The sequence below is a fragment of the Canis aureus genome, chromosome 28 (genome assembly GCF_053574225.1).
Source record: "Canis aureus isolate CA01 chromosome 28, VMU_Caureus_v.1.0, whole genome shotgun sequence".
Lineage (NCBI taxonomy): Eukaryota > Metazoa > Chordata > Mammalia > Carnivora > Canidae > Canis > Canis aureus.
In genome coordinates, this window is record NC_135638.1 from 26,489,962 (window position 1) to 26,513,599 (window position 23,638).

Below are 23,638 nucleotides of genomic sequence, written 5' to 3' on the forward strand. Positions count from 1 at the left end.
AATGTCCCAGTTGTTACCTAGCCTTAGTTTAGCTAGTAAGTAGCTTTAATAATAGTAATTAATTTTATTTGGAGTATCTGTGGGATAAAGAAATAGGTTTGGCTTACAAAGCTCCAATTACTATTCCCTTTCTTACCTCCACTCTGGGAAGAAACAGGTGATGAAATTTCTTAAAAAGTACATGAAGATTAAACAATGGTAAAAGCTTCTCTAAGGAATAGAACCTATGTTCTGATTAAATACATTAAGATGTTCTTTGAAAGATTACATGTTATATAAGTTACACATCAGATGCACGTGTTCTAATCATCTACAATAAAATAATTTTAACAAGATACTGACATTTTTAAAAAGATTTCTTAGAGCACATGCATACGTGAGGGTAGGTAGGGGCTGAAGGGGGGGGGGGGAGGATCTCCAGCAGAATCCCTGCTGAGCACAAAGTCCTACATGGGACCCAATCCTAGGACCCCGAGATCATGACCTGAGCTGAAAGCAAGAGTCAGACACTTAACCGACTGAGTAACCTGGGAGCCCCAAAACATTAAAATTTTTAAAAATCACTGAGGCTTTCTGCTGATACAACAGGCTGAATTCTGATTTCTACCTACCTTTCATCAGGTAGGTCAAGTGATTTTGTTAAAGAGCTCCATACAATAAACGTATTGAGTAGAGAGAAATTAATCTCTTGAATGAAGTTTTGGGGGGTATATTTACATAGAATAATTATATTTAATATTAGTATAATTTCCAGTATTCTTTTTTAAGATTTCATCCATTTATTTATGAGAGACAGAGAGAGGAAGAGACCCAGGCAGAGGAAAAGCAGGCTCTCGATTCACAGGGAGCCTGATTCAGAACTCCATCCCAGGACCCCAGGGCCATGACCTGAGCCAAAGGCAGATACTCAACCACTGAGTCACCCAAGTGACCCCCCCAGTATTCTTACTTAGTATGTTTCTTCAACTATATACTTGATAATTCTTTAGACTTTTAATAAAAAAAAAAAAAAAACTACTCCTTGAAAGTACTAGAGAAACTGCTCATAGGTTGGATAGGGGTACTTACGTAATTCTAGTCTTAGGAATAGATCTGGATAAAATACAGAACTGTCCAAATGTAGAAGAATTCTGTATCATGCTTGTTCCAAACAAGAGTGGAAGAGAGTATAACAGACAGAGTTTAGAGGAAGAGAGTGGTCAGAAGCCCGGTGTACACAGGACAGGAGGAATGCCACCACCATGGATATCAAGGGTACGGGTATTTGTTAGAAGACACCTGGAAGTGGAACTGAGAAGAGAGAAGAGAAACACAGAGCCTCTGGATAAAGACAACTCTCTAGTCCCACATCTTCCATTTTCTATGAAAGCTGAACTTTGTTTTGATAAAATGAACCTAAGAGAATGAAAATATGTTATCTGGGGATGGAAATGAGAATGATGGTTTGCTTTCTTATTATGTATGAGCACAGAAATTTCTTGAAGTCTGTATTATAACAGCAAATAAAGTTAAATTTTGGATATCAGAATCTTTAGTGCTACTAGACAAAAAAATGGTGTTACAATACTGCTTATTCAAGAACTGGTGGTCACTTTATTTTTTAAGCTTTAAGTAACCTCTATATCCAACAAGGGTCTGGAAGTTATGAGCCCAAGGTCAAGAGACCTATGCTCTTCCAACCGAGTCAGGTGCCCCCTAGTGGTCACTTTAGTAGAGACTTTTCCCACCTAAAATTCTACACATCTCAGGATCTAAAAGTATTAAATGATTTTTTTTAATGTTATTTATTTATTTATTTTTTATGATAGGCACACAGTGAGAGAGAGAGAGAGACAGAGACACAGGCAGAGGGAGAAGCAGGCTCCATGCACCGGGAGCCCGACGTGGGATTCGATCCCGGGTCTCCAGGATCGTGCCCTAGGCCAAAGGCAGGCGCCAAACCGCTGCGCCACCCAGGGATCCCAGTATTAAATGATTTTATGTTGGTCTTAAAATGTTATCAAGTAAGCCAAATTTCAAATCCCATGAACGTTTACTCTTCAATATCCAGAATTGGAACAAGATAATATGACAATTTGGATTAGGAGATCAATTTATCAACTATAAATCATGTTTGAACAGCTTACTTTAAAATACCTTCTTCCTGTCAAAATAAATTGAGAGAATTAATGAATCCTGAACAGCAACTGCAATGTTAAAAAAAAAGAATTAAGTTACTGCATCTCCCCATAACTACTACAGATCAATTTTTCCATTTTGATTTTCTATCTACTAAAAATTAAGGACAAAGCACTTATCATCGTTAATCTTGAAAACCAGTGGTGCCAGGATAAGAGGAAGAATGTCTAGGCCTTTAGAAAAATAATGTAAGTAACAGTGTCAGATCATCTGTATTTTATGTCTACCCCCGTTTTTATAAATTTGATGATACAGGACAGCCTTGGGTGGCTCAGCAGTTTAGCGCCTGCCTTCAGGCCAGGGCGTGATCCTGGAGACCCAGGATTGAGTCCCACGTCAGGCTCCCTGCATGGAACCTGCTTCTCCCTCTGCCTGTGTCTCTGCCTCTCCCTCCCTCCCTCTCTCTGCCTCTTATGAATAAATAAATAAAATCTTTAAAAAAAATAATAAATTTGATGATACAGATTCTCTATTTCCCTATGTGAAATACTGTTAATGGTTATTATGAGTCCAAACAATAATTATAGGAAAGGTAGAGCTTAAAATGTGGATTTTTAGAAGCTGAAAAAAAAAAGTAATTCTGAAGTGATTATGTCTTCTCAAAGCCATAGAAAGATTTAACATTCAGAGATCAAGAACCTCCCCAAAACCCAAAAATTGTTCTGCAGTATTCTTGTATATGGAAAATATTTAGATTTTATGAAATTCTCAGACATGTCCTTTCCTTTAAAAATATATACACACACCCTTTCCCCACAGACATGTTCTATAAGATATGTGACAATTCATTCTCTGAACCGTGTTCTGCTACCTCTCAGAGAAATAGTAAAAGCTACAACACAGAGGCAGAATCCAAATGTAGATGTAATTTGTAGGTGTAATTCTGAGAAGTCTTAAACTAAATATAAAACAAAAACAACAAAAAGAAGGATCAAGTATGGATGTCCCAAAAGCAGAGGACAAATTACGATCATCTCAAACTGTTTTCTCCATCCCAACTTCTACAGGGAGATTTCGACCTTTTTGGTTTGAGTTTGCCTCCAGAATGACTTATGGCAAAAAGGAACAGGCTCCTCCTGTTCATAGTGTCATTCCATAAGAGTTTCCTAGCTGTTATTTTTTTCAATGATATTATCAAGAGCAGCCACTTTTGGAGTACAACTTAGATAAATGTGAAGGGCTTTTTAAGCTCCACTGGCCATTTCAAAGAATATTCTAAAAATATAATGCACTTCTGAGGTCCTTTCTCCTTATCACTCAGCTAATAAAAACTCAAAATTTGAGATCATTTTAAATTAGCCCATTGCCCTGTGAAAGATGGTATTCCTAGGATGATTTTCACTAATCCTCCTTCTTACCTCTTTAGTTTAGAGAATAACCAGAAAAGTATAAAAATATACTCTTATTGTCAATGCGATGTAGGGAGGGGGGAAAAAGTAGCAATTTAGTTCCCTGAAAACATGAAATTGGGTAGAAAACTAAGTCTTTCCAATTTTCAAGGTCTTAGGATTAAGCCCTACGTTGTGTGTGTGTGGGGGGGCTGCTCAGTGGGGAGCCTGCTTCTGCTTCTCCCCATCTCCCTCCTTGTGCGCTGTCAAATAAAATCTTTTAAAACAATAAAATAGGAATGAGTAACACCTGCTTTTTGGTGTGCTAGGAGTAGGAAACAGTCTTGCTCTAATCCACTGAGTCTTCTGGCTATCCTCACACCTGTGGAGCTATGGCAAGTCAGGCTGCTGGTGTGTTGAAGCATCTCCTTCGGAATCTTGTGAGTCAATGTCCTCCTCTATGAGGTCAGGGTTCCTCCCCAACACTAAAACAGCACATTCCATTCTATACTTCTATTCAAATCTGAAAAAGTAAACTGGGTAACCTTAGTCAAAGTCCTCAGTCTCATGCTATCCTTATATCACAGATTTTTATAAATATGTTCATCTTAGTCATCAGATTACAAACATTGTGGTGTAAGAAAAAGGGCTACCTTTAGTACTTTCGAGTCTTATAAATTTATAAATTTGCATTTAATACATCCTCATATGTATATGTGGCATTCAGAATTGAGAATAAGACAGAATTAGATTAATATCAACAACTGGAATTGAACTTGAAATATTCCAATATGCCTTAAAGTTCTTCTACTCCAAAAGCAATCAACTACTTGATGACAATGTCTATGTTGTCAACTAAGAAATCACAGGTATGATAGTCTTAAATTTCATCATACATATTAAAAATACTATGTGTCGTGTATATATCTCAAGTACACATTCTCCTTAAGCTACTATCATTAAAGAACAAATGGGTTATCTCAAACAAGATTATCAATTATACTGATCCTTTCAAACAGTCTCAATATTCCTTCTAATTCTTTCCAATTCTGAGGTAATTCTGTTAATTGAAAGGGAAATGAAGACATGTATGAAAGAAAAAAAAAGAGGCCTTACTTTATGCATGCAACAAGGCTAAGTTTTCTTTTAAAATTCTCCTCCAGGGGGCAGCCCTGGTGGCGCAGCGGTTTAGTGCTGCCTGTAACCCCGGGTGTGATCCTGGAGACCTGGATCAAGTCCCATGTCGGGCTCCCTGCATGGAGCCTGCATCTCCTTCTGTCTGTGTCTCTGCCTCTCTCCCTGTGTCTCTATGAATAAATAAAAAATCTTAAAAAAAAAAAATCTCCTCCAGGGGCATCTGAGTGGCTCAGTCTGTTGAGCAGCTGCCTTCCAGAGTCCTGGAATCAGGCTCCCCAGCTCCCAGCTCTGCAGGGAGCCTGCTTCTTCTCCCCCCTCCCTCTGCTGTTCTCCTTGCTTGTGCACACTCTTGCTCTCTCTCACTCTCTCAAATAAAATCTTTTAAAAATAAAATTCTCAAGATACGTATTAATCCTTCCAATATAAAGAAGAAAACTGAAGTTTATAGTGCATTTGAAAAAACTCATTTGTATAATAACTCTGAAGGACTCATATGCTATTTTCCCAGAGAAAAAAATACCATGACATTGTAGCTGTTATAGAAGTATCATCAACATAAATTTGAAGGGAGAAATAAACATCTTAAATAGCTTTGATTTTCCTACAAATAGGAAAGGCAGGGAAACACTCAAACTGAAATATACAAGTCCTTGAATATACTCTCCTTCAGATTTTAAGATTTAAGTTACATAGGGTGCCTGGCTGGCTCAGTCAGAGCATGAGACTGTTGATCCCAAGATTGTAATTTCAACCCCGACACTGGGTGTAGAGATTACTTAAAATATTTTTTTAAAGAAAAGAATTTACAGGTTTATTATGTAATCTCCATCTACAATTTGTCTAAATCAATGCAAAGAGCAATATAACACCATACTGCAAAAGAAAAAGTCCACCCAGCTCTTCTAATCATGTGGGCCACATCATTAACCCTGGAACTCTGGAGGCACTTCACTGCCTTATCAACTTTCTCCCTCTAGAGAGCACCACTCAAATCCAAGTAGGTCTCCTTTGCTTTCTTCTCACTTTGTTCAAGTTCAGATTATCCTTACCTAGAATACATTCAGGCACCTGATTTTCAATTATTTAGTCAATTATTTTCAAAACCACAGACCAAATCCATTATGCCAATTCAGTTACTATCATCACAATTCCTCTAACAGCTACCAATGTCATATCCTCTGCAAACATGACATTTGTGTTAAAAGTCCTTTTGAGACTCTTTCCAGGAAGATGGAACAGGCTAGCTTTCTCTATTCTTCCTCTTAACTAAAATTAAAAACCCCAGACATCATATAAAATAAATGTAAGATGACTGAAAGCTGAGGAGAAAACAGAGTGGCTGGGACTTTGGGATCCAAAAAAACGACATAGAAGTGAGTTCCCCAAGTTTTTCTTCTGCTTCATATGCCCCAGACTGGTTGGAGTAATGGGTAACCCAGAAATGTCAATGGATGAAGGGGGAAAAAAAAGCTACAATGAAAGCCTGCTCTTCTAGCCCAAAGACCAAGGAAAGGGTAGGCTCCCAAGAGAGAGGACTTCTATAAAATAACTGCCTTAGAGGCACCTGGGTGGCTCAGTCGGTTAAGTATTAAGGGTCTTAACAAGGAGAGACTTAACAAGGAGGTTAAGTCCACTAACCCTCATGGTATAGTGGACACAATGTGGGGAGCCTCAAATGACACCCCATCCAGCAGTAATGAGGCACTCACACGTACCTGCTGAAATGTCCTAAGAGGCCGAGGGCAGAGGAGCTAGAGCTCACTCCCACCAACCACCTCAGGGGTGAATGGAGGCTTAATGGGAAATCTGGATTTCTACTTCTGCCTGGGAGAAACCAGGTAGCACACACTCTTCTCCTGCCAGTGCTATTAGTGAAAAAACAGTAAAAGAAAAAGCTTAGATCCAGAGTCTCCTATACCAAAAATATCTAGGTTTCAATCAAAAATCAATCCTTAAGAGACGCTGGAGTCCGGGGAGCCGCCCTCCACTTGGCAGGGGGGCGGGGGCCGGGTCGCAGCCCCCCCACCAGCCTGCAGCCGCCTGGCTGCACTGCTCAGTCTCACGGCTCCTCGGCCTGTGACAAGCGGGTGTGGTGCTCGTGCCCGCCGAGGAGTCGGGGGCTGTAGCGGGGCACCCGCCAGGTTCCAGGCCCCGAGTAGCATGAGTGGCATGAGTGGCAGATGCCGTCGTGGCGGTCTGGCCGCTGCACTTTGGGTTTCTGAATCCCAGAGCTGGGGCCTGACTCCCTAGAGGCACTGAGGCTGCCGAGATGATTTCCAGAGCTGGGCGGTGCAGCTGTATTTTGCTAAAAGGTCAATGCAGAATGGATCAAAGCAGAAAATAAGCCTGTCTGGCCAAAGCAAGACTCGACTGAAAGCAGTAACATACCTAAAGCAGGAATGCCTCAATCAGGAATTGAGCCCTCCTCCCCCTGCAAAAAAAAGCCTGGGAAGTAAGTATCTGGCAGGATCCCTATTTAAAGGGGAAAGTCTTCCAAGCAGCCTCTTCTACTGAAAGGAATTTCTGTGTGTAGATCAAGGATTAAAACATTGTGAAAAAAATAAAAAAATAAAACATTGTGAAGATTTGGGGACTTCTGTAACTTATTTCTAATTATTAGTAAAACCCTTAAGGAGTACAAAAAAGAGGACAGAAGAAGGGAGAATGCATTCCACTCCTGAGAGAAGAACCTCAGAGATTGAGGGACTTTTCTTTCTGTTTTGCCCCAGAAGAAAAGGAAAACACCTGGAGCTGGCCTGGCTCTGAAGAATCATAGACCTTAAAATGATTTCCCAACAGTTAATAAGAACGGTTAAAAAAAAAAAACAAAAACAAACAAAAACCCCCCCAAAACTTAGGGATATCTATAAGGCGTTAGAGGATGAGAATCTAGCCAAGGAAGAAGAAAGGTTTAAGAAAGTTAATAAATAATGGTCAGTGATGCAGAATCATGAGAAAGGTTTAAGAAAAGGCCTCTGGATTTGTTACTTAAAATAGTGTTTGTTATTTTGTTTGACTGTTTTTATTATTATTATTATTATTTTACTATTTCCATTGTAGTTTAAATTTGGAATAGATGATACATTATAAAATCAAAAGATAAAAGGAAATGCTTTACTATTGTACTGGACATCCCAGCAACAAAAAGGCAAGGAAAAAATGTATAAGGATTTGAAATACATGAATCTGTTTTTTGGAGGAAAAAAAAATCATTCCTTATACCAAGAACCCTAAGGAACATAAACTGAATGAAAAAGACAATAGATGCCAACTCTGAGAAGACAGAGATGTTAAAATTATCTGCATACTGTAAAGAAGGTGTGATAAAAAGGCTTCAGTGAGCAATTACCAGCACTCTTGAAATAAATGAAAAACAGCAAAGAAACAGAAAATATAAAGAAGAACCAAATGAAAACTTTAGAATAGGTAAAATAACTGAAAAACACAGTGGACAGGATCAAAAATAGAATGGTGAAGACAGAGGAAAGCAACAGTGACTTCGAAGATAGAATAAATTATTCAATCAGAAAAACAAAAAGCAAACAGACTAGAAAAAAGAATGAACAGTCTCAGTAACCTGTTGAGCTATAAAAGATCTAATATTTGTGTTATCAGGTTCTCAGGAGACAGAGGGCTAGGCTGAAAAAGTACAAAAAAAAGAAAAAAAACACGTAAAATATTTACAGAAATGACAAAAGACATAAACCCGAAGATTCAAGAAACTGAGTGAACCCAAAAAGAATAAACCCAAAGAAATAAATGCCAAGAAACATTCAAAATTCTGAAAACCAAAGACAAAGGAGAAATTTTCATAGCAGCTAGCTATAGGGGAAAAACTTCACAAGACAGGATTCCTCATCTGAACCACAGAGGCTTGAAGAAACGGATATATTTCTTGAGTGCTAAAGGAAAAAACTAAGAACTCATAACCTCATATCCAACAAATATATCCCTCAAAATTGGAAAAAATCAAGAATTCTCAAGTGAAAAAAAAAAACCTAAAAAAATGGAGAGCAAGCACATCTACCCTAAAAGAGTAGCTAAAGAAGTTCTCTAAACAGAAAGAAAGCAATAAAAGAAGAAACTGTATCAAGCAGAAAGAAAAACACAGCAAAAGTATGAGTAAGTAAGTAGACTTATTTTCTCCTGTAAGTTTCATGGTTCAGGGAAATAGCATACTATCTGATATGATTCTAAAATGTCTGGAGAGAACATTTTTAAGAAAATTACAAACAGGGGAGGGTGTAAGGACATAAAGGAGAAGATTAACTGGCAAAATGACAACACCAATAGAATGTGGTAAATTAGATATATACAATGTAATACTTAGACCAACCACTCAAAGAACTTTACAAGGAGAGAGACTCAAAAACATGGATAAATCAAGAATTCCCCCCCAAAAACTGTCTAAGTATCCCACAAAAAAGAAGAAAAAGAGTAGACTTCAACTCTAACATAATAATTACATAAATGTAAATGGTTTATATATACACCAATTATTATTATTATTATTTTTTTTATATACACCAATTAAAAGACATTGACAGAGTGACCCAAAAAAGTAGGACTTAACAGTATGCTGTCTACAAGAAATTCACTTCAAATGTAATGACATAGGCAGAGTGAAAATATATCAATAAAATACAGAAAACGATCTGGACAGAGAGGGACACTAAATAGTGAAATAGTCAGACACTATTCTAATATATAAGTTCTAATATGTATGCACCAAACAGACTTCAAAATATGAAAAGCAAGTACTGTTAAAACCGAAAGGAGAAATACACAAACCCACAGATAGTTGAATCTCAACACCCCTTTACTACAACTGTTAGACAATCAGGAAGGATAGAGAAAAATTCAACACGATCTATTTGAGATTTATAGGGTATTCCATGGACAACAGAGTACACTTTTTTCTGAAGTAACCACAGAATATAAATGAAAAGGGCCCATATATGGGACCATTAAAATAAAAACAATTCAACAAACTTAAAGAATGGAAGTATACAGCATGTGTTCTCTGACCACAAGAGATTCAAACTAGAACCAAGAGCAAAATTTCCAAACATTTGGAAACTAAATAAACTTCGAAATAAGCCATAGGTCAAAGAAGATGTCTCAAAGGAAATAAAAAAAAAAAAATACAGTAAACTAGATTTTTAAAAGATACAATGAACTGAAACTTGTGGGGTGCAGCCAAAGCAATGTTGAGGGGGAAATGTATAGCACTAAAATGGTTTTACAGTAGTCTCCCCCTACCCATGAGGAAATATGTTCCAAGACCCCCCATGGATGCCTGAAACTGTAAAGAATACTGAATATTATATATACTATGTTCCTGCCTACATATACACTGACGATAAAGTTTAATTAGGCACAGTAAGAGATTAATAATTACTACTAATAAAATACAATTACAACAATCTACTGTAATAAAAGTTACATGAAGGTGATCTCTCTCAAACTATCTTATTGTACTGTACTTATCCTTCTTGTGATGACACATGATAAAATGCCTACATGATGAGATGAAGTGAGGTGAATGATATAGGCATTGTCATGTAGAATTAGGCTACTACTGATCTTCTGATATGTCAGAGGAGAATCATCTGCATCTGGACTGCAACTGACTGTGGGTAACTGAAATTGTGGAAAGTGAACCACAAAGGAGGACTACTATATTAGAAAAAAGGAAAAGTCTCAAATTAATAATGTAAGCTCCCACTTTAAAAACCTAGAAGAATAAGAGCAAAATAAACTCAAAACAGCTAGAAGAAAATATTAGGAGGAAAAAAAATCCATAAAATTGAAAACAGAAAAACAGGAACATCCACAAAAAGAACTGGTTCTTTGAAAAGCTTAATACAATTGACAAGTCAAAAAAAGATACAAATTACTACTATCAAGAATGAAATGGGGAATACTATAGACCTTGTAAACAACAAAACAAGAAATACTACAAATATTGTACACATAAATTTGACCACTTAAATGAAATGGACCAATTTCTTGAGAGGCACAAATTACTACATCTCATCTAACATGAAATTGATAAAACAATCCTGTAACTTTAAGGAAACTGAATTCATAATTTTAAAACACACCAAAAAGAAGTCTCCAGGCCCAGATGATTTCACTGGAGAAAACTATGAAATATTTAAATAGTATCCCTCCTATACAATCTCTTCAGACCATAGGAAAAGCACTGTTCAATTCATTTTATGAAGCTAGTATTATCTTGACACTAAAACCATAAAAAGATCACAGACTTAAATGTAAACAAAACTATAAAAAAAAAAAAAAAAGGCCACATCCCAACAACATTGAGAAATCTGATAGATCAATGTTCTCCTCCAGTCTCCTCCAATAAAACAGATAATGAAAGAAATCATGCAAAACGGACCAGTTCAAGCCATAACTTAAGTCCATGAGGACTTCTTCCATTAGAGGTAAAATAGGAATATATAGACATGTTACCAGAACAAATGAAGAATCAGGAATTGGCAAGAGAAAAGAATGACGACATCAAATACTGGTGAAGATGCATCTGGATACTGCATACATTTCTAGTAGAAAAGTAAAATGGTATAGCCACTCTGGAAGACAGTTTGTCAGTTTCTTAAAACGTAAACATGCAACTATCTTATGACTGAGATGACCCACCAATTACACTCACAGGCATTCATCCCAGGGAAATAAAAACTTATATTCATTCAAAATCCAGTTCACAGGGATGCCTGGGTGGCTCAGTGGATGAGCATCTGCCTTTGGTTCAGGGTGTGGTCCTGAGGTCCCAGGATTAAGACCTGCATCGGACTCCCTGCATGGAGCCTGCTTCTCCCTCTGCCTATGTGTCTCTGCTTCTCTCTGTGGGTCTCTCATGAATGAATAAATAAATAAATCTTTTAAACAAAAACAAAAAAACAAAAACAAAATCCTGTTCACAAATGATCACAGCAACCTTAATCATAATAGTCAAAAACTGGAATCAGGGCAGCCCGGGTGGCTCAGCGGTTTAGCGCTGCCTTCGGCCAGGGCGTGATCCTGGAGACCTGGGATCGAGTCGCATGTCGGGCTCCCTGCATGGAGCCTGCTCTCCCTCTGCCTATGTCTCTGCCTCTGTCTCTCATGAATAAATAAATAAATAAAATCTTAAAAAAAAAATGGAATCAATCCAGATGTCCATCAACTGGGCATGGTCAAACAAACTATGGTTCACCCATACTAGTACTCTGTCCTAAAAAGGAAAAAAAAAACTACTGATTTTATACACCCCACACACACACATATATATAACATATAAATACACACACACACACACACACACACATATATATATATACACAACATATATAACAATCTGGACAAATCACTAGAGAATCATGCTTGGTGAAAAAAGCCTGTCCCAAAAGGTTGCATACTGTATGATTCAATTTACGCAACATTTTTGAAATGACAAAATTATGAAAACAGGGAACAGATAAATGACAGTTATTAAGGAGAGGTTGGAGAGGGAAGGGAAGTGGGTGCAGCCATAAGAGAACAACATGAGGGATATGAGATATAGAAATGTTCTGCATTTTGACTTTTAATAGTGTCAACATCCTGCTTGTAATACTGTAGCATTTTTGCAGGATCTTATCACTGGAAAAAACTGGGCAAAGAGTATAGGAAAGGTTTCTATATTATTTCTTACAACTGTATGTGAAGAATCTATTATCTCAAAATGAAAAGCTTAATTTAAAAAATGAACATCTTTAAAAAGAAAGGGTCTTTACCTACTAATCCTGCAATACCTGGTCTGTGTTCATCTACTACTATGTCCTTACTTCTAATGTCATTCAAATAAAATTCCTTCTTTGCTCTTGGATTGTTTGATCTTCATTATATTCAGCTAACTGCATTCAAATAAAATTATTCTTGCTAAAGTCAATGATTATCTTCCAAATGCAAGACAAAACTGAAATTGGCTCATTTTTAAATTTACCTAGCCTCTAAGTATTTGACACTGGTCATTAGTTGGACTCCCTTCCATGAAACTCTCCTACTTCAAGCAGGTTGTCCTTCATCTTTAGCATCCTTTCCTCCAAGAAGTCTTGCCAAACCTCTCTCATCCCACAGTGGTCTTCTGTATTTACTTACTAACTTTATAGTATCAACATTGTTTATTTCCTTTTTAATCTCCTCCAGCACAAGAAATATTCCTGGAAATCAGTGTCTTATTTTATCTCTGTATCTTTGAGGTCTAATAAGAAAGAGTTGAATATGCTGCATGACTATTTAATAGACTGAAGCATAGTCAATAATTTATTCAGGCTCTTTCAAATAAATGGAAGCATCACTCTAACTTTTACACTTCATGTCCTTTGAAACAAAACTCTTCTTGACACAACTTTTAGGAAGCCTTCTCCAGTGATTATACAAATTCCCTAATATGACCCACAGGTTCCTCTGCTCCAATAAAACCATTATTATTACTTATCTCAACATTTTTATGACAGTTGATTTTTGTTTCATATTAAACTTTTGAATGGCAGGCAATTCTATGATAAGGACTTAAGACACAGTTATAATGTCTCTAGGAACTTCATAAATACTAGTTAAGTCTTTAAAATGAACAGAAAATAAAACCGCTTGAGAAAAACAATTGGCTTAATTACTAGAGATCAAATTAGGCTAAGTGGAAATACTGCAAATGTATCACCTTTTAAAATGATAAATACTGCATCTCATTTCTGATAGCCTTCCAGACTAACCTTCGTCTCGTTGAACATTCTCCTTCTTCTTTAGCTACCCATCCAACATCAGCAAAAGACACCACCGCATCTTCTCCTGGATGGCTGGGGCTCCACTCTGTAGTAGGACTGGTAAGCTGTAAATTATAAATAGGAAAGTTCTTTGGCACCAAAATGTTAGACTAAAACTTTAAATCACCTATAGAAAAATCATCCGCTCTGGTGTTACAAACACATGGATATTGAAGGTCCCCACAAAAGGGGCCATTAGTTATGTCACACTATTGCCTACTAGTGTATGACAACCTCTGAATTACAACTTGAGTTTATTCAATTTTTATTTTACAGATCAAATGAGACCTTGTTTGTTGGCTTTAAAAACAAGTCAACAAATAAGCAAGTAAAAAATTCTGTTCATCCTAAAAAACATTATGAAAATATTTGGAACGTAAGCATTAAAATTCAACTTTTTGAAGAGATTTAATTTAAAAAAGTATAGTAACAAGAACAAGCAAATGACCAATTTGTGCTAAATCTGGGAATATTTTTAAATGGATATTATATAGATATGCTGTTAAAATGCTAAAAAAAAAGTTAAAAAATTTAAAAATGCTTAAAATACATTTTTTAAAAATCCTCAAATCATGATTTTTAAATAAAAGTATTAACTGTATTAAAGAACAAAAATAGAACAGAATTCTCTAGCTGACCTTATCCACATAAACAGAATATTCTGAAATACAAAGAAAAAGCATGCAAGTTCCAAAATTTACTTTAAAAAATAAGAAAGATAATTTAATTGAATTAAATTTAAGTTTTGTTATAAGTGTAATGCCTTGGGGCTCCTGGGGTGGGTCAATCTGTTAAGCATCTCCCTTTGGTTCAGGTCATGATCCCAAGGTCTTGGGATGGAGAGCCCTGCATCCTATGGGCTCCCTGCTCAGTGGCGAGTCTGCTTCTCCCTCTCCCTCTTCCTCTCCTCCTGTTTGTGTTCTCTCTCTCTCTGAAATAAATAAAATCTTAAAAGTAAAAATAAAAATAAGTGTAATGCCTCAGAGTCAGATGGCCAATGAATAATTTTAAAATGAAGTTATCAGATTAATACTTCCTAAAAATTAGTAACAGTGAGCTTTAAACAAAAAAGGAAAATGTAAGCTTTTTATTATTTTTTAAATATGTTATTTATTTATTCATGAGACACAGAGAGAGAGAGGGCAGAGGAAGAAGTAGGCTCATGATCCCAGGGTCCCAGAACTGAACCCCACTAAGTCTCCCTGTTCAGCAGGGAGTTTGCTTCTCCCTATTCTTCTGCCCCTTCCCCCTGGCTTGTGTGCTCTTACTCTCTTTCAAATAAATAAATAAAATCTTAAAAAAAAAAAAAAAAGTTTCTGCTATAACCCAAGCTTTGTTTGAACCTTCTTAATACTCTTACTGTCAGATCAAGCTTTTGGAAGCTACATTTAAAATAATGCTTTTTCCTCAAATGTAAAATATACCATGCAAACCCACTAATACTGAAACAGTTAAAAATTTTAAATGTCTTTAATATTACAAATTCTAACGGAACATACTGGCTGCTGGTATGTGCACCCATTCTGATATCATAATTATCTAACATTATCAACTTAAAAAAGTAGCATTAGAAAACTGACATTTTGATAACGTACTTAAGAATATCAAATATTTAAAATGCCTTTAACTAGGGCTTTTGGGGAAGACGGGTACAGGCAACAGGGAAAACAAGCTGTATTAAAAGGGTATATACTTAAGAATCTAATCTTGAGCAAAAACAAAAACAAAAACTAATAATGGAATTAAGGTGAAAAGTCTTTCAAAACACAAATGTAAAGCACATAGTGGAATACACCTGTGGCTATAAGAAAAAAAAAGTAAACACCTTAGAAGTACACTGTCAAGGGATATGATCAAAGAAAAATCAGACATTTTTACTTTCTCCCCCTTATATTTCAGAAATTTATCCAGATAAGTCAATAAACACACATTCAGTCGATGGGTATCTTATACAACTTAAATTAATATAACTTACTAGAACCAGAAAAATTTAATATTATTCCTATCCAATACTGAAAACAAAATGATGTATTAATATTCCCATAACACTGTAACAGGGAGATTACAAGTAGGTTACATGGAGATCCTTACACAAAAAGGTCCCCAAGCTCGGTGGAAGGTTCTAGATGATACAGTGTTTAATAGGCTATTTTGTAAAATGAAAGATCAAAAAAGCAAAACCTGAATGGTACCTCCCTAAGGTGCTAGAGTTAATGAAAGATCAATCTAATTGTAACTATTCTAGAACTAGTCTATAAAATCTTACCACAATACAGGAAGTTACTAGTTTGTAGGAAGTGAGGTATATTAAGAAAATGACATTTTGACCTCAAGACTTACTTTCCCACAAAAGTCACAAAAATTGCAGTTTTCTTCCTAGACATGTTTATTTATAAAAGATGATACTTTTCTAAATACTTAAAAATATAAAAGTTAACTCAAGCTTTTCAGAGTATTTTATAACAAAGATTAAACAATGTATCTCAATTTCACATATGTAGTACTTCCCATATTTAAACATGAAATGTTGCTTTCTGTATAAATTAAAAAAAAAAAAATTTTCCATAGATTTAGTTTACAATCTTACTAAGGACTATATGAAGTCGCTGAAATAATACTATGTCTATAATGTGCTCAATGAGATGAAAGGGTTAATGATCCTGCCAAGAATCAATTCCAGAAATGATCATATCTGTATCATTCCTAATGGACATCCTGCCCCACAAAACAAAGTCATCTTAATATATCTACATAGCAGTGATTTATGCCATTAAAAAAAAAAAAAAAGGCTAACAGTCCCTGAAAGAAACCAAACTCATCCAAATGACAAAATAAAAGTGAAAAGAAATAGTAACACTAATCTTTTTTTAAGAAAGCATTTCAGTTGCTGCTGAAATGTACACTGAGTAACAAGCATGGAATGGGAAAGACAATTCACTTAGTAAATACCAGTTAAGGTGACATCAGTGCAGGCAAGGGGGCTGATGGCATGGAATTGTTGGAAGTACGATTTATATGCCACTACTGACATGCATGGATGACCTATGGGAAGTTTGAAAAAGACAAAGCCAACTTACTGAAAGTTCTAGCAAGGTCCTGTTCTACCATAGCTATTGTTAGGGGTGGGGGGAGAGGGGAGAAGACACACACAGAAATACAAGGAAGGTAATAGAAAAAAATTTTTTTCAAAGTCAAGGGCATTTTAAAATTTTTTTTAATTTTTTAAAAATTTATTTATGATAGAGAGAGAGAGAGAGGCAGAGACATAGGCAGAGGGAGAAGCAGGCTCCATGCACTGGGAGCCCGACGTGGGATTCGATCCCGGGTCTCCAGGATCGTGCCCTGGCCCAAAGGCAGGCACTAAACCGCTGCGCCACCCAGGGATCCCCATTATAAAATTTAAAAGTAAAATTAGTGTTTATTGATTTGTAAGTATCCAAATTCCTTTCAAAAAGTATGAAAAACATTTCATGCAGAAAAAATTCAGTAGTAGCATTATATTTTTACTGATTTTAAGAAGCTCATTTCAACATCTAATACAATTTAAGTTATCCAAAATTCAATTATATTTCAGGAATTTTAGTAACTTTAGATAATTTTGAATATTCTGACGATGTAAAACTGTATCAAGAAAATTAACTGATCTAATAAAATGCATGAAAGAAAAATACAAAGCTTGTATAAAAGTTGCAATACCTAGAATAAAATATTAGAAGAGCTAACTTTGTCCTAATGTGACTTTTCATAAAATAAACACACTGTATTAGGAACCTGAATTCCCTCAGTTTCTTGCCAAAAAGGGTGTTATAGTAAATAGACTATTTTACCATTATTTGTTTATAGTCTAATGGAAAACATGTATTCTTAAAAGCAGCATGGCAAAATAATCTCTAGCTTTTACTTAGATTTTATTATTCTTTTTCTACCAATTCCTGCCAAAGAAAAACTGAAAGCAAAATTTCTGTCTCTTAATATAGTGACATACAGTAAGCCATGCAGTATACCTGTGTAAAGTGCATTAAATTCAGTATTCTAGCCAAGCCTCAGCCACTACTGTTTCTGAGTAGTATGGTCACTTTAAAAAAACAAAACAAAACAAAAAACAATTGAGCATTTAGGAGCCCAGTTGGTTAAGCCTCTGACTCTTGATTTTTGGCTCAGGTCATGATCTCAGGGTCGAGATCAAGCCCTGCATCAAGGTCCATACTAAGTGTGGATCCTGTTTAAGATTCTCCCTCTCTCCCTGTTGCTGCTGCCCCTTCCCCACTCTCCCCTCCCTCATGCTCTCTCAAACAATAAAATAAAAACTGAGCATTTACTAAAGCTTTCTATTCATTATGCTTAGAATGGGAGAGGGTAGAAAGAGAAGGAGGGAACAGGGACAAAAGAAACAGGGACAAAAGAAACCACCTGCAGCCCAGGTGGCTCAGAGAGACAAAGGGAGGGAAATGTGTTTATCTTTCAAAATAACCCAAGACAGTAAGTAACAGGATCCCCATTGGACAAGCTATTCTTTAAGAAGTCAATTACTGAAGGGCACCTGGAGAGCTCACTTGGTTAAGCATCCTGACTCTTGATTTCTGCTCAAGTCATGATCTCTTGGGCTCTGCACTGAGTGTAGAGCCTGCTCCTCCCCCGACCACATGCTCTCAAAGAGGGGGAGGGGGGGAGGAGGAGGAAGAAAGTAAGTTGCCAATTACTAAGAATAAAACATCACAATTTTCATTATTATTTATAGTTAGGCTTCAAATCATTGTGCCACACTACCAAATTTATAAAACATAATATTGTTATCTGAATTTCATTTTTCTTAATGGCCATTTTAGAGCTAAAAATACCAAGAAATGAACATCACAGAGTTTGATATCACACGCCAGCATATTCCAGAATATCAAATAACTTAAAAAAATTGTTAAATTTAACAGTATTATTTTTAAAAGATTTTACTTATTTGTTCATGAGAGACACAGAAACAGAGGCAGAGGGGCAGAGACAGAAGCAAGCTCCCTGCGGGACTCGATCCCAGGATAAGGACCTGAGCCGAGGGCAGAGGCTCAATCACGGAGCCATCCAGGCGTCCCATTAACAGTTATTTTTAGTATTAATTCAGGTACTTACCTTCAGATGCCTCAGAAACTAAAAACCACTATACCACACAAAGTCCCACTACGCTAGTTCTTGACAAGTCTTAGGTTCCTCAAACAAGGACTTCTCTCTTTCCTTAGAACTAGCTCTCTGCACATATTCTCTCTTCCCTCAACTCTATCCTTCTCCCTAAATCAGCAGACAGGCTCTTCGTAATCTTTACCTGTCATTCCTCCAGATGGGTCTTCCCAGACCACCATTATTATCTTCTCCCAGGCTACACTGCTTTTTTCTTCACAACATTTTATTTTAAGATTTTATTTATTTATTTGACAGAGAATGCAGGCATGCACACAGAGGTAGCCAGAATGAAAGAGGGAGAAGCTGACTCCCTGTTGAGCTGGTTTGTCTATAAAATCTTACCACAATACAGGAAGTTACTAGTTTGTAGGAAGTGAGGTATATTAAGAAAATGACATTTTGACCTCAAGACTTCTTACTTTCCCACAAAAGTCACAAAAATTGCAGTTTTCTTCCTAGGCATGTTTATTTATAAAAGGAAGACGATACTTTTCTAAATACTTAAAAGGAATCAAACCAGATTTGACTACAGGACCCTGAGACCAAAACCTGAGCCAAAAGCAGACACTTAACTGAGCCACCCAAGCACCCTCCTTTATTGCATTTAGTATAAATCATAATTATATGTTTATTAGAATATTTTGCAGCCCAGGTGGCTCAGCGGTTTAGTGCCGCGCCGTCTTCAGCCCAAGGCCTGATCCTGGAGACCAGGATCAAGTCCCAAGTCAGGCTCCTGCTTCTCCTTCTGCCTGTGTCTCTGCTTCCTCCCTCCCTCCCTCTCTCTCTCATGAATAAATAAAATCTTTTAAAAAAAGAATATTTCCTTGTTAAATCTCTCTCCCACTGAATCATATTCCAGTAAGGATGGACATCACATCTTTTTTGGTCCATCACTAATCAAAAGCCCCCACAAGAACGTACAGATTTCAAGTTCATTTGCTAAATAAAGATGGGCTGTGACAAGTAGCTATTTTACTTCCAGATTTCATCATAGTATATGAACTTTAGTAAGAACTTCATTCATTACTTGGTTATAGAACCTTCCCTCCACCACCAATTCTAAGAACTCCTAGCAATCGAAGAAAACAGGCTGGGGCAGGGTTTCCAAAGGGAAAAAAAGGTAGCCCAGATTAAATTCCCAGAGGTCTGCCAGTTACAAAGCTGAAAGTCAAACTTCTACACCCCACTGCCAAATGGCCCACCCCAGTTTTTCTGGTAAGATTCAGATCATTTTTTTTTCAAGTTTTTTATATATAGTTTATATATCTATCACCCCAAAAAGCATTGAACAAACCATGTTTTTAACTCATACAATTTAAAATTTATAAAAATGCATCCCCAAAGTGCTTTTGTGATTACTTTTATAAGTCAGTAGATAATTGTTACTAATTTAAGAAAAACTTTAACCTCAGCTGCATAAGAACCTCCTTCAAGAGGTAAAAAAACCAAATGTATGAAAATCAGATTTAGTGAGACCTGAAAGGACATATATTTTTTAAAAGCTCTGTGTTTTGCAAGGAGGTGGCGCATATAAAACTACCTGGAAAGAAGGGGCCTGAGCATGAATTTACTATTTTTTTTTAAAGTTCCTATGATTCATGGCAGCTCCGGTGGCCCAGGGGTTTATTAGCGCCACATTCAGCCCAGGGCTGAATGTGATCCTGGAGACCCGGGATTGAGTTCCGTATTGGGCTCCCTGCATGGAGCCTGCTTCTCCCTCTTCCTGTGTCTGTCTCTGTCTCTCTCTCTGTGTCTCTCATGAATAAATAAATATAACCTTTAAAAAAAAATAAAGTCCCTAGTGATTCAAATATGCATATAGTGATTGAGAACCACAGCAAATTAAAACCTCTGCACACCATTCCTCCCCATCTCCCAGGGCTCACTGCTTTTCCAAGTTCTTCCATGATCTGAATTTTCTTTTGGCTTCATGAAACTGGAATAAGTACTAGGAGAAAATCAAGAACCTACTCTCACTTTGTCTTCATCTGGGTTCCTACCTCGAAGGAAACTAATATCCAAATACAAAAAATGCTTATGGCCAGAAGTATGTTAATTGTGACTCAAGGGTGAAAAGGGCCCAGGAAAGTGTACTTTTCTTCAATTAAAGTAAATCTGAACAGTTTACTACACCAAAAAGATTCTACACAGCAAAGAAAACAATCAAAACTAAAAGGCAACCTACTGAATGGGAGAAAATATTTGCAAAGGATATATCTGATAAGGGTTAGTATCCAAAATAAATAAAGAACTGATACAAGTCAAAACCCAAAAAATAAATAATCCGATTAAAAGTGGGCAGAAGACATGGACAGATATTTCTCCAAAGAAGATACCCAGATAGCCAACAGACACACCCAAAGATGTTCAACATCACTCATCATCAGGGAAATGCAAATCAAAACTACAATATCACCTCACACCTGTCAGAATGGCTAAAATCAAAACACAAGAAATAAGTGTTGGTAAGGATGTGGCAAAAAAGGAACCCTCATGCACTGTTGGTGAGAATGCAAACTGGTGCAGCCACTCTGGAAAATATGGAGGTTCTTCAAAAAGTTAAAAATAGAGCACCTGGGTGGCTCAGTCAGTCAAGCATCTGCCTTTGGCTCAGGCCAGGATCATGGAGTCCACAGATTGAGCCCTGCACTGCTCTCCCTGCTCAGAGGGGAGACTGTTTCTCCTTCTCCCTCTACTGCTACCCCTGCTTATGTTTCCTCTCTCTCTCTCAAATAAATCAAGTATTAAAAAAAAAAAGTTAAAAATAGAAGTACCCTACCTAGAAATCACACTGAGTATTTACTCAAAAATCACATCAGTAATTCAAAGGCATACATGCACTCCAATGTTTATAGTAGTATTATTAAGAGAGCCAAATTATAGAAGCAACCCAATTATGAAGCAGCCCAACTGGCCAAAGATGAATGGATAAAGATACAATATATATATAATTGAATATTACTTAGCCATAAAAAAATAAAATAAAATCTTGCCATTTGCAAAGACATGGACAGAGCTAGAAAGTACAATGCTAAGTGAAGTCAGTCAGAGAAAAGACAAATACCATATGATTTCACTCACATGTGGGATCAGGTAAACAAAACAAAGGGGAAAAAAAAAGAGACAAACCAAAAAAAAAAAAAAAAAGGATTCTTAACTATAGAGAACTGATGGGTACCAGACAGAAGATGGGAGGGGGAAAAAGATTCTTAACTATAGAGGACAAACTGATGGGTACCAGAGAGAAGATGGGAGGGGGCATGGGTGAAGTAAGTGATGGGGATTAAAGAGTATAATTACTATGATGAGCACTGAATAATGTACAGAATTGTTGAACCACTAAACTGTATACCTGAAACTAATATAACAATATATATCGACTATACTGGAATTGGAACACCTGGGTGGCTCAGTGGTTGAGCATCTGCCTCTGGCTCAGGGCATGATGCCAGAGTCCTGGGATCGAGTCCCACGTCAGACTCCTCCATGGAGCCTGCTTCTCCCTCTGCCTGTCTCTATGTCTTTCATAAATAAGTAAATAAAGTCTTTAAAAATATCTATATACTGGAATTAAATTTTTTTAAAAACAATTTAAAAAAGTAAATATGAAGGGTCTAGAGATCCTGTTTGGAGTATAAAGTAGCCAACTCCTTTCTAGCACTCACAAAATGAAGTCTGGGAAAAAGCTATGGGGTTATAGGTAAGTCTTCTTCAAATAACGTAGCAAAGAACCACACTGAGTGCTTTTATATGGTTTGTTTTCTTTTTTTTACACTTATTGCATTATTTTATCCCTAGTGCAATATTCATTGAGTCCATTAACTGGATGATGGTGTAAATATATATGTTGATCTGTACTCTGGCTTGTGACTCTATAAATCCAATTTGTAAAACCAGGGAGTTGAATTACTTCCCTAGCAAGTAATAGCAAGAAAGTTAATTTGCTATCAACTGTAAGGTGGCAATAATAACAACAAAATCACCACCACTTCTTCTAGAAATGCACCACACTTCTATTGTGCACTAATTATGTACCAGTTATACTCAGGGCTTTAATATGGATTATTTTGTCTAACCTTCACAACAATAAGTAATCAGCCCATCTTGCCTATCATTACTTGTCTACAGCTATAAGGGTCAGCTGATGACAGTGAAAAGATGGCGTGATTTTGAAGGAACCATAATGAAGCTTAAGATTTCAAAGGTAAAATTGAATTGAGGGTGACAGAGTTGAGGTGTTGCCTGTGAGTATGAGCAGTAGAAAAGAAATGGAAGTGAAAGCCAACAGAAATACAAGAAGTAAAGAACATAAAATGCTAAGTTTCAGATAAATCCTAAGATTGAAATTACCCAGAACACTGGAGGGACTTGGTTTTAGCTACCTAACTCCTGACCCATGAATGCCCTATTCAAGTTTAAGCCATTTTGATTTTTTGTCTCCTGAATATGGCCCTACAAATATGGTATCTACTTTCTCTGGGTCCAATTGTGGTTCCCCAGTTCCAGACTTTCTACAGAATTTACTCATGTTGGATTTCTAGATAGTCCAAATACATTCCATATCAATCAAATCCCTAAATGAGCCAGGAAAATAGCAAAAAATGCATTTTCAACTTTACTACTCTAAATTGCAGGTTTTTAAAAATTCCACATTTTTTCTTTTCTGACAGATTAGTTAAAAAATAATAGAAGATACAAAGGAATATGCGCACATTTAAAATGTCTATAGTTAGCAGATAAAACATTCACTTTAATACTTATCTTGAATTTGGAAAGACTCAATATGCTATAAAATCACCTGGAAACAAAAATCTCTCTGTAAACAAATGTATTCTATCTTCCACTACGTTCTCAAGTAGATCATGAATCTTTCTCTTACCTTACCTCTCTCCTATGTTTATCCATCTTTATTCAAATGCAGCTCCTATACTAAATCTAGTATTCTTAATTCTGCTTATACTTTTTAAGTGACTAATAACACAGAGAAAAAGAATCTAAGAAAATATACTTGGCTCTAGT

At 36.5% G+C, this 23,638-nt stretch overlaps 1 protein-coding gene across 6 annotated transcripts in view; it reads right to left on the reverse strand.

Annotated features, from left to right (window-relative positions):
• MTFR1 (mitochondrial fission regulator 1) overlaps positions 1 to 23,638 on the reverse strand; it is a 75,766-nt gene that overhangs the window by 6,929 nt on the left and 45,199 nt on the right. For all 6 annotated transcript variants that reach the window (XM_077876759.1, XM_077876755.1, XM_077876757.1 and 3 more), the window contains one exon: positions 13,403 to 13,518. In XM_077876759.1, the coding sequence (XP_077732885.1) occupies positions 13,403 to 13,518 (116 nt within the window). The remainder of the gene's footprint in view (positions 1 to 13,402; positions 13,519 to 23,638) is intronic.